The 14,938-nt window shown below is 31.7% G+C and overlaps 1 protein-coding gene across 1 annotated transcript in view; it reads right to left on the bottom strand.

Annotated features, from left to right (window-relative positions):
• Positions 1-594: 594 nt before the first annotated feature.
• LOC133202821 (UDP-glucose:glycoprotein glucosyltransferase 1-like) overlaps positions 595-14,938 on the bottom strand; it is a 50,091-nt gene continuing 35,747 nt past the window's right edge. The window contains exons 22-42 of the mRNA XM_061338699.1: positions 11,834-12,040; positions 11,567-11,698; positions 10,950-11,080; positions 9,212-9,307; positions 8,963-9,065; positions 8,713-8,792; positions 8,275-8,464; positions 8,127-8,178; positions 7,586-7,692; positions 7,200-7,285; positions 6,784-6,868; positions 6,380-6,462; positions 5,922-6,008; positions 5,682-5,766; positions 5,450-5,559; positions 5,141-5,213; positions 4,948-5,051; positions 4,674-4,730; positions 4,145-4,376; positions 3,584-3,752; positions 595-3,069 (exon numbers count right to left, since the gene is read on the bottom strand). Coding sequence (XP_061194683.1) covers positions 3,038-3,069; positions 3,584-3,752; positions 4,145-4,376; positions 4,674-4,730; positions 4,948-5,051; positions 5,141-5,213; positions 5,450-5,559; positions 5,682-5,766; positions 5,922-6,008; positions 6,380-6,462; positions 6,784-6,868; positions 7,200-7,285; positions 7,586-7,692; positions 8,127-8,178; positions 8,275-8,464; positions 8,713-8,792; positions 8,963-9,065; positions 9,212-9,307; positions 10,950-11,080; positions 11,567-11,698; positions 11,834-12,040 — 2,301 coding nt within the window. The 3' untranslated portion in view covers positions 595-3,037. The remainder of the gene's footprint in view (positions 3,070-3,583; positions 3,753-4,144; positions 4,377-4,673; positions 4,731-4,947; positions 5,052-5,140; positions 5,214-5,449; positions 5,560-5,681; positions 5,767-5,921; positions 6,009-6,379; positions 6,463-6,783; positions 6,869-7,199; positions 7,286-7,585; positions 7,693-8,126; positions 8,179-8,274; positions 8,465-8,712; positions 8,793-8,962; positions 9,066-9,211; positions 9,308-10,949; positions 11,081-11,566; positions 11,699-11,833; positions 12,041-14,938) is intronic.

The raw sequence follows: 14,938 nt of genomic DNA, 5'->3' as shown, positions 1-14,938 counted from the left end.
GTATTTAAAATGTTTGTGTTCAGACTTATTGCTCAATAAATGTTAACATTGGCCCTTTCCGTGAATTTAACTCGATGGTGACATATATAGTTAAAGACCGAGGTCACCTGGTCACAGTTACAATTAATATGCAAGCAAGCACAGACTCTACATCAAAATAATTCTGCAACTTAGACCTACATAAAACTTGTAGGTCTAAGTTGCTAAATTATTTTGATGTAGAGTTTATATGTACGTCACCCCAATCATGAAAATTTTTGAGTATGAAGAGCTAAGGGGACGACTGTTTGATTCAGAAAGGAGGGGGGGGGGATGGGCTGGTAATCTTTTCTCAAGTCAGATTATTTTTTCATGTCAGTGAAGAGCTTATTTATATTCAAGATGATCAGGGACAGTTTTTTTTTCCTTCCTCCTGAAAAATGTTGACAAGCAAAAAAAAAAAGGGGGGGGGGGCAAATCTGTTGAACCCAAATTGGAATTTTTAATTTTAATCCACCTGAAGTCAGCTTTAACTGTCAGATCCACAAAACATAGGTGTCTGATATCCCTAAATCTATTATCCTCCCCCAATCTCCCAATGTTTAGTAAAACATATCAGCTTCCTGATTTATTATGACTTTGGTAAAAGATATTTCAACGGAACAAAGTCCTTTAGGTTTATTTACAAAATATATTTATTAACTGTCATCACAGAAGATCCTGTCTTTACACACTGTCACAGACATAACGTGAACAATGTAAAACATACACATTTCAATGCTTGTAACATGACACAGAACAATGTCCACACAATGGCTGTAAAATGTCCTAAAATGGAAATATTCGAGGAAATGAAAACTAAAGAAGTTTAATGTTAAACAACAATTATAAGCTATTTCAAAATTTTAAATACAAAATTTATTAAATGTTATATGAAAATTTTTTGGTTTTTAGTTGAGAGAAAAAAAATGATTTTTTTTTCATTCAGAGAAATTGGGTTATGGGATTAATGATGAAAACAAACTTCTAGTGGATATCATTCAATCATTGAACTCCAATAATCATTATTATGGCATTAATTATCTAAGTACTGTGTACTCTGCATCCGATCTATGATAATTATGAAGTACTCATTACATAAGTTGGCTCAATTAAAATATGTGTACCTGCATTATCATCATGATATGAAAACTTCAAATTCAATCAAAAAGATAGGCATACAAGGCATGCAAAATGCCTATAGCTTCAAATATGTAAAAATAAAATTCAATTTGTGAACTATTTAGAACAAAGTTCTAATTTTTGAAAGGTATGAAATTATGACAAAGAAAACTTTTCTGCAGAAAAATTCTCTCTGCAAAAATTATTCTATGGTAAAAAAAAAAATAATAATGATTTCTTGGGATTTGAACCAAAGTGATAAAAATCTTGGATACCAGTATCACTTTTTCTTTGAGACTGACACACTAAGCACTACAACGCACAATTCATAACAGTAAGTGGCATTTAAATCTTGCTTGTAATATGACCCTTGATAAAACTGACTTGTTTGAAGTTTTTGTTCAGCAAAAAATGTATTTTGAAACACATATTGAGGATACACTTTTAAAACCAAAACAGAATGAAGACCCACTTATATACATGTAGAAAAATTATGTTATTGTACAAAGAAATGATACCTTTTGCCCTCTTTGGTGTGGGCATGCTATTTCTTAGACAAACAGCTTGAACACTTGTGAGATTGTCGTGAGGGTTGGAGATTTTACATAAAGTATACATTAATGTTACTGAAATATCAAAGAAAAATATGTTATATGAGATTTAATTTTTCACTTTCTTATTTGTCGAACCAAAGGCATTTTTCTTGGCTTGTTCGCCCATCTTCTTTTAAGTATACTGACACATAACCAAATAAAAAATGTACTCAAATGCCAAAAGCATTATTTGATTTCAGAATAATGAATGACGAGGTATTTGGCAAGGGGGGTTCAGATTTCTTAATTGTTTCAAATACATCATGAAAAACTGACAGTCCCTCAAAATGCATCACATATTTAAAAAATATTCACTGTTGCTGGAAATTTATATACTATAATTCACACACACATCTAGAACTCAAATCCACATCATTAAACATTTTTGACAAATATGCAGTATAGAAAAAAAAAACACAACAAAAAAACATCTTATTTAATAAGTAACCTCACTATATCCAACAAAAATGGAAGTGTGTGTTTGAAACAATGTCACAATTTTTGCAAAGCACCGTATACAAAACATAAACTTATTTTATACCATAAACCAAAATTTCACTTACCAGTACATGTATTTTGTAAGTGATATTTAATTTTTGATGAATCACTATAAAAAAGAATAATGACAACAACTCCTATCTATAACAAGACGAAAACAGACATGAAGTGTATATTTCACAATTCACCAATCTAGCTCATTCACACATATCCCTCAACATTTTTCATACAAATTTCACTCACTCATATATTTTTTCCATACATTTTTTTCAATTCTCTTAAACATTTGCAAGTGGAATCACAAACACCAACCAATTTATACAAAATTCCCATGGAGACAAATCTTAAATGACTTAAGCCTATTTAAGGTTCTTCACCCCTCTGTTCATTCATATAAAATTTTGTTTTAATAAAAAAAATTTCAAAAAAATCTAAATTTTAATTGAAAGGCACACAATTTCTGCATACCTTGTGGAGAAAAATTGAGAGAAAAATTGTCCTTTTAACTCCACAAATTCTTAAGGGAATGATATAGTCATTAATCACAGAGTTATCTCTCTTATCAGAAGGTCAATGAACCTTAACTTCCCTATCCCATAAATAGCATGATAGATAGTATACTTATTGGCTTTTCAAATGCTAATTTTTTACTTTAAATACATGATTTTAAAAGTTTTAAATCCCAGACATATCTGATGATATGAAGATGAGGACTGTTGCTGCTTCAATAATATATTACTTAAAATTTGGTCCAGATGTGTTCTCTCCTGTACTGAGGACTACAAATCACTAACGCTGTACCAATGTTATAACTCATCGTGTAAATGTAATTTAGAACCTGAAAAAAGAGAGAAAAAAACAAAATTTTACTCAGCATAATATCACATGAATCTGGTTTATTTTTCTTTATTTCAGAAGATACACATATAGTAGTATACAATTTTTTTAAAGATTTATAATGAGTCAAAATCTAGCATCTTTTGATTTGTTGTGATAATTATTTTTAAACACAAGAAAGGCTGGTCATCCATTTATAGGGTATAAATTGAAAACACCAAATATACATCATTGAAATTTCTTTTCAATCACCAGCCTGAGTATTCATCTTTTAAGATATGTTTTGTGCAGTGTATGAACACATTTGAACAGAACAATTTACTGGTAGTTCATTTCACACTTCATAAATATTTTTTAATGCTCTAAATTTCAAACAGTGTATCATATAAATGTTTAGTTAATAATATCTGTTGAGTAGCCTATGGCTTAAAGGGTAAAGATTTTTTACCTGCACAAATTGGTACAGCTCTTGGAAAAAAAATTCTGAAACACCTAACAGAACATAACAGCCTTACCTATTTTCTTTTCGTCTATATTCGGTGGTTCATATTCTACTTGCAGTCGTGTGTTTGTCTTATAAACTTTATCCCACAAAACTTTTACTTCATAATCATATTCTTTCCACTCTGGCAATATACGCAATGCTGCTTTTAATTTAGGTTCTTTTGTCAGAGGATTATTGCACTGAAAAATCAAAAATCACCAAAATCAAGTTATTTGACAATACTATCAAATAAAACAACAAATACTGATGAATCCTTAATTTAGAATTTTTATAAATTAACAAGTATTTAAATGTACTTTTTGTGAATGAAAATTAAATTGTTTGCTAGAACAATCTAACAAATGGCATACATAAATAATGCACAATTTTGAAAACAATGCCCTCCCTTTGGCTATGTCAAAGTCCTATAAGGACAAATCTGTACTTGACCTTCAATTTCTTAGATAGGACCTTGACCTGATAAAAACCCTTGAAATCTTATGCATATACCTAGATGTCTAAGAATGAATTACTCAGCTCTATATGTATATTATTTATTACTTTTATCCAAAATGAAATTCCATGCTCTCACCAGATCTATAGTTTTGGCTGTCTTCTTCGACTCATCACTGCACCATGTCTCGCACCACAACCAATCCTGAGGAAGTGATTTTATTGCCACCTGGTGGATCATGTTATTTGGTAGATCCTGGTCCAAGTTGGACAGACTGTTTGGGTCTTGAGAAAGTCCCTGATATTGACCTCTGAGACGATCCCCAGCAGCTATACGACGGAACTTTTTAAGATCCACAACATATAAGGCACTGTTTAAAAAGTGATGTAAAGATATATTTTACATGTATATACAACATAAAAATATAAGTGTAACTCAAGTAAATTACCAAAAGGAATAAAAGTTTTATGTGAATCACTACTGATAGGGTATGTACATCAACAAAGCCTATAAATGTTTGATTTCTCTTCTTACAACTGGTTTTACATATACACTTTGAAATTAAAACTTAATAGGTCTGTCTTGTGTAGATACCAAATTCAAAACATTGTAATTCTAATTTTAGATGTCCTGTTCATGTTTTCCTCAGTTTTAAGATTTAACTTACCTAATGTGATATTCTCTTCCAGCTAAATGACTAGCCCAGTATCCTGATCGCCAAAATCTGAAAATGTTAAAATAAACTGCATTCGTTACTTTGATCGACACTATAAACTTAATATACTGTAAACTTGATCTATTTCAATAAATTTTATTTTAAAGTGAACCCACATAATTTATAAGATTTAATTAAAATCAGAAATGTAAGTGGTCAGTTTTGTTCAAGGTTTACCAAAATGCAATTTGCTAGGACACATAAAGCAAAACTGACATAGACATACCTGAATCCATCCATTTCCCTCCTGCTGGAACAGAATGGTGTGTATCCATAAGGAGCACCCTCAAGGTCAAGGTCATTTAACTCCTGTAAATCGGTCCTTACCACCTATAGGGAAAAAACACACATAAAAATAGATCACTATAAATATATTTTGATAAATAATAAATATGTGGGAAAGTTGTGATAGTACTTGCCTGATCTGCATCAACAAATATAATTTTCTTCACATCCAAGGGGAATAACACATCTAAGAACAAGATTTTGTATCTGCAAATCGAAGAAATTCATGCTTAAGTTCAACAAAATCTAAACCCATCCCTGCGAAAAGTACGAAATCACAAAATCTGTTAAATGTTATTATTTCATTAATTATTCTTGAATTTATGCCTTAATTAAAACATATGACAATAGGTCTATCTAATCTCTCACATCTTACAAGTACATGTAGACACATGGGAACTTTTTAAAATTTAAAAAGTATTACAAAGTCAAAGATGACCTACCCCCACATGACTCTTTGCTTTTCTTTTTGCTGATTTAACCACCTTGGCCATTTATACTGAACTAGTTCATATTCAAAACCATACTCTTTTGCCATTTTTGGTATGAAATCCTGAGGAAAAATAACACAAGCACGTGTACATATACTAGCTCTCAAACAAGCAAAATTGTAAGTAAAGAGTTTGTTAACTTCTCTTTATATACTTATCACCACTTATGTTGGTAATGTTTTACCTTAAAAGAAGGTGAAAGGTAATTCTTCAAAAACCAGAATTTCACTTGGGATTTTGTATGTTTTAATACACTCAACATCATTATTCTGAAAATGACAGAAGAAAAAAGAATTAATTCTTCAAGAAAAAAAATACTTAAAAGATTTATTTGGAACACCTCCAACTTTTATAAATTTGTCAATGTAAAAACCATTTACACAGAAACTGAAATACTGCATTTAACATAACATTAATATTGTACCTCATAAGTCTCTCATACATGTGACCGGAAGCCAAGGAGAAAATATTTAAAACCTTTCCTTCAGTTTCTTCTTTTGGTTTAAATGAACTGAAAATAGAAAAAAAAAAGTTACTATATTCAACTATAAGAATGCAAAATATTGCTCCTGAATACTGTAAGTATTTGAACTCCATGCAGATGATTGATAAACATTTTCAGCAGGATATGCTATTTAAGTATACAACTAAAACCATCTGAAACCACAAAGAGCTGCTGAATAAATCTCAAATTCACAATGCTAGAAAACAGCTCTTCAGTCTTTTTTTCATCTTTTTTTTATAAATAAATATTCACAGTCAAACTATATTCAAATATACATTTTAATATAATAAATGGACATCAAGCAAACAAACATTATTTCAAAGTTGGCCTCATACAAAGTGTTGATAATGTAGATATACAAGAAGATTTCTTTATACCTAGATATAGAGTCCCAGATACTCTTTTCATCATCTTCATCCTTCAACAACTGTTCCATTATTTTATCCTTCTTCTTCTCAACCTAAAATAACATAATTAGAAATCAAAATTTATACCTTTAGTTTTAGGGATGCATATGTGTCTCCATCAAAATCCAAAGTTGAACAACCGCTTAGTTCAAACTAGCATTGACCACAATTAACATATTAAATGGACTAGAATAGGGATCTTTCATTGTTCCAGACCAAAAACTGTCACATTATTTATCATGACTATTACTGTATATAAATTTATTTGAATATTATTTTCAGTGAAAAGCTTCCTTAAGTGTGTTTTATCAAATCAATCTTGCTATTAAGATTATGAAAGGATGTGTCATCTTCATTACTTTGACTTAACTTACCTTGACCCGAATAATTTTACTCTTGAAGCTATTTATAGCAACAACCACATCATCAGAACCCACAGGTGTATCTGTCATTTCATGTCTGTTAAATAAAGAAACAAATAATCATGTTATCTGCCCCATTTTAGTTTGAGAAAAAGCTTCAAGATATCCAAGGATTTGAGATATCCGGGTAAAATACTTAAAGAAAAGGGGTTGGGACTTCCAAATCACTTCAATATGTTCATAGTATTCAAAATGTCAGTAATCAAGATACTGAAGTTCAAATGTACATGCATTTTCTTCCATTTCATGAACAGCTCTCATGAATGCAAGATCATTGCTGTGTCTAGGATTTGTAATGGATACATAATGTGTAGAAAAAAAATCAAAATATTTTCAATACTCTGTTGTAGAAACATGTAGACATTTACCCAACTATGTTGTAGATGTCTTTGGACCTCCCTTCTCTAAGCTGCAGAAACCAAACCCCTGGATTGGCCTTGAGTTGAAAGTAACCCTAACCAACAAAAAAAAAAAACTAATCAAACAATTTGAAAACTACCCTTATATGTACTCTTTCAGAAATAAAATCACCATCCTGGATAAATATCAGGATAAAAGTCTGCTTCTAAGAAAGAAAGGCATTTACATGTATGTAGATGTTTGCTAAAACAAGTTAAAAATATAATTTTAATAAAAAAAAATTTCACAGGAAGAAAATTTTTTATCCAAACAAATATAATTTTTCATGTAAGAACACAAATGAAACTTCTAAAAAATTTTACAAAAAAAGGAGGAAGGGAATATGATTAATTACCAGATTAGCCATAACTATGGTGTCCACTAGTGGATTGGAGGCATTGGTGCCCAGAGTAAATTGTAATCCCCGGGGTGGTTGTCCAGAGGTAGTGTCTGAGCAGTGGCCTGTAAATGTGATGTCAAAATAAAGAAAACTGCAGTATACATTGAATATGGTTTACTTTCCATGACCTTGAATGTGACATGATAAAAAGAATTGCCTATCGCTGGGAAAAAGTTTTCACAAAGTTTCAAAAGGATGTCATGCGATATAAGGAAATATTGCTTAGAAAACGCAACTAAATATGCATCTTTTGTATCTGTGACATGTAAATGTAGCTTCCATTTAGAGTTTCAAACCTATTTTGATTATGAAAACATATTTTAGAATATGATATTATAGCATATGTTTTATCAGAGCCAATCATAATTTGAATTCTAAAAAAAATCTGTATCTCCTTTTCAAAAATACAAAGCCATTTTTATTAAGAAGATAACATAAGCTTAGCAATATTTCAATGAAAAAAATCAAATTTTCAATTAAAAAATAATTACCGTACCTTCTATTAAGATATATTCAAGAGCAAATTCTGCAGTAACCCCACTCTCAACCTACAACGAAAATAAAATATTATAATTATACAATGACTACTCCCTAAAATGACTATAATCAAACTATGACTTCTCCCTGAAATTGTGATCCCCTACCTCCTCCAATAACAAGTTGTCCAGATCATGGGCGGCTTTCACAGACTCCACGAGCCAGCTCTCTGGAGGATTGACCCCCATGGTCAGAATAGACTTCTGAGGGAGATCTGTGAACTTGGCCACTGGACCAGAAGTCAAACTTCCATCAGGCTTAAAGACCAAGTCCGGCTCCAGTACATAACGATAATAACTGTGATACACATAAACGAAATGGATATGAAATATGTAAAATATTGATTAAAAGAAAAGATTATCAAAGTGATAACTAAAGAAATGCTAAATTGAATCTTGATTCAACAGGAAAATTGACATATCCCATATATGTTCATGTACAAAATAATCTAAAAGTCTCCAAAGAAAGGAAAAGTTGGGTAGGATTTTCTATTACACAAAAACTGATTGCACAATTTTAATAAAACAGGATTAAAAAATACTAACGTTTTTACAGGCATCTCAGAAATTTTATCTCTACAGTTCATGTAAATTTTCACATCAACATTAGCCACTTCTCTCAGCACCTACAATATTGATAAACGAATCAAAACATATCTTAGGTAATTAGATATTTAATTTTTAAAAATAGGTATGGTTAAATTTAATTTTTTTCCCCTGCATAATTCAATGATAAAAACAGTCAATGAAATACAAATTTCTTTTCTTTTTCTTCTTTTTGGTCACTGATACTGACCTTGATCATAGGTGTAATCTTTTGAGCTTCCTGTGACACAGGGTCAAGAACAGCCTCAATTTGGTATGCTGGTGAGTCTGGACTGGCAGGTAGCTTTACTGCACTGTAAACAAAAAATAACCATTCTAGCATGACATGTCATGTACCATACCATATTGCTTCTTTAACCAAGTGTGCTTATAAATCTACTCTCCATTTTTGAAATATTAAAAGATTTTCAGGAATCATTACGACTCACTGCTCTCTCACCTATGCATGTCCTTCAAGCCAGACAAGTCCTTTCTCTCTGTGTTGGAGGTTTTTGATGAGAGGAGTGAGGAAATTTTCATGACAAGTTCACTTCCTCTGTTAAATAAAATACAAATTATGAAGAATTGACCCCCATGTCACAGTCTGAAAATATTTTTTTTGTAAATTGCATTGTGAAAAAAAAAATCTTTAGAAATTAGCTAACAATATCATGACATTTGCAAATCACAGATTATAATTTTCAAACTGTTTCTTTGCATTTCAATAAATTGCTTTGTGCTTTGTACAATACCATAGTTAATATTCCTTCTTTTAATGATTTATAATGCATGATTCCTTCTGTTATTTTTGAACATATTTTACTGAATGAATCAAAAAGATTAGAAGCAAGTTCTTACAACTTAAAGGTTTCTCCCCTAAAATATAACAATATGTCATGCAATCGAAATAGTACATAGAAATATAACTTTAACCACTAAATACACATACAAGGATTGTTTGATATGTAATTGTATTATACTATATTTCAACAGCATTCGACTCAAATAGTGAAACAAACAATACATCCCTTCAAAGTATTCTCCACTGTATGAAATACATAGTTTCAATCTCTGAATCTCTGAAATGTGTCACGGTACCCTGATTTAGGTAGACCTCTGAGGCACTGACTGATGGCTGAGACAAGGGCTTGTCGGGACTTGTAACGACGACCAGATAAGAACTTTGGAAGTTTTGGAAAAAGGAAAAAGTCGCAAGGGGCTAGATCTGCAGAGAATGGTGGGTGTGGCAAGACGGTAACCTTCTCTGACTTCAAGCTCAGATGGAGCATTATCATGAAGTAGACAAACATGCCTAAATCCTGACATAGGGTGTCGTTTATGATAATATTTCTTGAGCTTTTTTAGTATAACATCTCAGTAATACCGACCTGTAACACTTTTGCCCTTCAGCACCAGAATTTGTACGGCTATACCATTACATGAGAAGAATATGCAATAAAGAACTTTGTGCTAATGGTTCTTTTGGCAACTACTGGCCTTCTACCATGTTTAGTTAGCCATATTTTGTTTCAAATTTTTCTTACTGGTTTGAAATACTGAACCCATGTTTTGTCACCAGTAACATTGTTTGCAAATTGTCTAATTTGATTGAATTTAGGAAACATTTTGAGCAATTGGTTAGTAGTTCGTACTTTACCCATTTTTGGTCATCTGTCAATATATGTGGTATCCATCTGGCAAAAATCTTTCGTACTTTCAAAATACCCTTCAAAATGAAATGTATCTGCAATAGCAACATGCCAACAGCTTTGGCAATATCATCTGCTATCACTTTCAATTATTTCCCTGACTTTTGAGACATTTGCCTTGCCTGTTACAGTCACAGGTCAGCCAGATTTTGCTGCATCTTTGATGGGCTCTGTGCCAGTCAGAATTTTCTTTGTCCACCAACGAACTACCTACGAATTGTCTCATGAGATACCTTATCAGACCCATAAACTTTTCTCAATTCAGTAAAGATCTGCATTACCTAATGACCAAGTTCTGTGTGAACTTTTATATCTAGCACTAATTCCTTCAATATTCTCATCCCGTTCCCCAACCATTTTTACAACTGTGGTCAACAGTTAACCCTAACTGTAATCTCACCAACTAATACTCAATGTGACATTCCCTCCCACCCACCACCATCCCCCCATCTTTTTAACACCCCCTCCTTCTCCACCAGTATCGCTGACCTGTTGCCATCAATTTTCATCAGCATCATCTGTGTCTTGATATTCCTGGCCACATTCTGATATTCCACTTTAGACAGCAAGTCCACATCCTCCGCAGTGAAACTCTCAGCTTCATCTAAAGGTCCACATACCTAATAATCAAATATGTCATTCTTCAAAGCAGCTGTACAATTTATTTAAGGATATCTATATTCTGTTTTATCCCACTTGCATAAAAATATTGCTCAAATCCATCTCATTCACATTTCTGATCCTTTCTTTATTATAACAACCAGATGAAAAATTTTATGGAGATTAATTTTCTTCAGAAGAAAGAAACATATTAACCATAAAGCAAACACACCACCATTTACACTTATAGCATAATACAATTACATAGGAGGGTTGGAATTATTATTTTAAAATACAAAATGGAAAATTAGATCCATTTCTGAGCTTAGGAATGAATTACACATATGTACAAGTACAAACCAATTACCAAACTCTCAGAATCTTGAAGAAGGAAATAAATATACCTTGAATTTAAAATTCAGATACCTATAAATAACCTAATTCGAAACATGTACCATGTTTTCAAAAATCCATTAAAAAAATGAAAATAAAACTACATAGTTAACCTTTCCATTTGCAATGAGTCCTCTATCACTTTCACCCCAACCAAGAACCGTTCTGACAAAGATGCCATGGTGGTTCAGGAAGTCTGTTGTTTGCTTCTCTAGAGCCTTCATGTACGCATCCATATCCATTCCCTGAATAAGTGAAAAAAAAAAACCCACATCTTTCATGATACATGCAAAAACAATGCATTTGAAAAGGGAACTATTTGGGGTCAATAGTTAATGACAATAGGAAAAAAAAAAACCAAAATGGCTGTATCTAATTACATGGACTTCTAGATCCTGTATTTTCTTGACTCCAAACTTGAGATCGGCGACATTTTCCTCCTTGATAAGTTTGGTGATAAGACTCTTGGCATGGTTGTTACTCAGGGTCTGCAGAGCGGTGTACACAGCCTTTGTGATGGACAGGTCACTGCTGAGGACCGAGTCATGGTTAAAGATGATGCCAAGTCTCATATCATAGGAATGTTTCTGCAACAAAAAACAAATACTTACTTCTGATTTATATAAAACTCAACAACGTTATAGATACAAAGTTTATTACATACAGGACCACATATCAGATCATGGGGACTGACAACTGACTTAAATGCGTTAATTAAAACTCATCTATCTCCAGGACATTGGAGATAGCTAGGCAAGTACACTATAGTGTTGTATAAGCAAACAGTGCAACAAGGAATGCACTAATGATAATATATACATTACACGTAGTATAAAAACATTATATATACGTTTGAAAAACTCACAATGAAACATCTGTGAACATTATACCTAGTACAGTTGAACTTCGGTAACTCAAACACGGATATCTCAAATACCATGGATATGTCAAAGTGACTAGGAAGTCCTAACTATGTATTTCTTAATTATTTAACCCCCGCTACATCGAACCCTCAGGTATCTTGAAGTTTTTTCCTCAGTCCCATCAAGTTCGGAATAACTAGATTTGACTGTGTATTTAAAATGATGTATGTGTAAATATATATCAAGTTCTCTACATCATATATACTGGGGTATATGTTTGAGATAGTCAGAAACAAATACAATTTCTTGGTTCACTATCCTAGAAATTTACTGAAAAAATCAGCTGTACATTAATCAAAGAACTTTTACAACTATTCAAAAATCAATATACAAGTAGACTATTCAGACCAAGGTAATCATTCCATACATCCAATCTTGCAGTTGGTCATTCTAAGCTGTGGTTTTACAGGTAATGATTCAATACCAATTTCACTCATATACTTTTTTTTTAAAATCATGTGCATTTAGAGAAGGAAACATAGGCCTACACTTCACATATATTTACTTGAATCAAGTGTTTGAAAATGGACTTGTGGCCTTTGAGAAATTGTTCACTCATTGTAAAGGACAATAGTCAAGCACAAACTCTGTTTCATGAACTGAGTGAATATAACCAGAAAACATCTCTTTTTCTCTTTGCTAAAATATTTTTTCATAAACAGAAATTTTTTTGTTTGTTTTAGCACATAATCGATTTGAAATGCACCTATACAAATAACTTCTCCAGCATGTTGTAAATTTCTTGGCCAATCGATAAATAAAGGAGAGTAATCACGTGACCATGGACCTTGCTGATAAGAGTAACAACCAAAAACATCAAATCAAGAATTACTTCCTTGATTTAGAAAATATAAGGAGAGGAACAGCTTGATAACTTCATTCAGTCATCAAACCTGGGAACTATCTACATATAATTATAAGGTAAGTAAATAATATAAATAATCTAAAGTTTTGTTAAGTTTTTTTACTACATTACTAAAAAATGATCACTGATCTTGTATTAAGGAAACATTTGTTAATTCAACAATCAATAGTGTGAAAAACAAATGAAAGTTTATAGGCCTGTGACCGCGCTCTCAGATGTCTGGGACATAATTCGGCGGTGCACGTTCATTGGGGAATTTAGCTCAAGGGTTTGGGGAATGTTAGGAAGCACATAAGTCCAAATTTGTAGGGTAACAATGACAGTTTATTAAAGTAACAGTGAATTCCAAACAACATAAAAACATAAAGATGCAAGTCCAAGTCCTAACTAAAATTTAGATAAAGCTGGCCTAAATAGAAATAGAATCTTAAAAGTTTCTTAGTCTAATTCCTACATGGTTCTTAATTAACACATCAACTCACTAGCTCTGTCACTCTAGATCTCTCTTAACTCTCTGTATTCTCAAATATATATTATTAACTAATTGTAAGAAATTACTCAATGTAAATATAGCCAAAGGGCAAAACTTGTCAACTAAGTAATCTGAACAATGGAATACTCAAGTGTCATCCTTTGATGTCAGGAAGTCAAAGAAGATTTATTTAATTAATCTAACACCTAATCAGTGACCATTGCCATCAGGCAGTATGAGTGTAAATGATTTACAATTGCTAAGAAAGCACTAAATATTTCTGGGGATTAAGAATTAGCCAGATGTAAAATGTGTTGGTTTAATTTCATTACTTGTGAACAAATAACTTAGGATATCAAGAATTTATCAAAGTAAATGAATTTTATGAATGATATTAAAATTATAAGTAAAATTATTATCTATATTAAAATAAGTATCAAAAGTGAAATGGGAGCCATTTCACTGGTGATATGCTCCCCCTACTTCACCAAAAAGATTTCTCCTGAAATCTTAAAATACCTTAACTTCCATAATTACAAAAAATCATTATAACCCTACTTTTTTTTTAAACAAACAGCTACCAAATGTATAACTACATATATACACAATTGTATCTGATAGCCTAACCAGGTTAAATTTCTTGAAGAAAATTTTCTTAACCTAAAGGTATTGTAGGGTCAGAAAGTAAGAATGAAAAGTTCATAAGAACAATTAACAACCAAAAATATATACATAAATAGCATCCTAATTGGTAGGAATTATGCTAGAATGAATGTAAGTAATGATAAGTATGTTTTACATATATATATACAAGGGCCCACAATAAAATCTTTTACGACGAAAAGAAAATGATTAAGACTTGCATGTACAATGCAATAAAAAATAAACATTGAAAACAAATAAGCATGCTATTAAAAGTGTCTTTTGAAATTTGTTCATTTGAATAGTACTTTGGAGTTCATTTGCAAATTCATTTGGAATACATTGTTGCACAACAATTAAGCACAATTATATAGTTCATGAATTGGAATATTCTTATTCATTCTGAAATAAGAACTGTGTCCTTTGAAATCTACATGTTTCTGGATTGGAATATTTGCACTGAAAAATGTCCTTCGAAATGATTCATTGGTATGTCCTTCGAAAAATTCTTTGGGGTTTCATTGAATATGCATCGTTGACTGCTTGCATTGTATCCTAACATCCCATTGGGAGTTCCATTAGG

This window comes from Saccostrea echinata, unplaced genomic scaffold (genome assembly GCF_033153115.1).
Source record: "Saccostrea echinata isolate AGI-Se365-2 ecotype Australia unplaced genomic scaffold, CSIRO_AGI_Sech_v1 ptg000047l, whole genome shotgun sequence".
Taxonomy (NCBI): Eukaryota; Metazoa; Mollusca; class Bivalvia; order Ostreida; family Ostreidae; genus Saccostrea; species Saccostrea echinata.
Note: the sequence above shows the minus strand (reverse complement) of the source record. Positions and strands in the feature narration are given on the sequence as shown.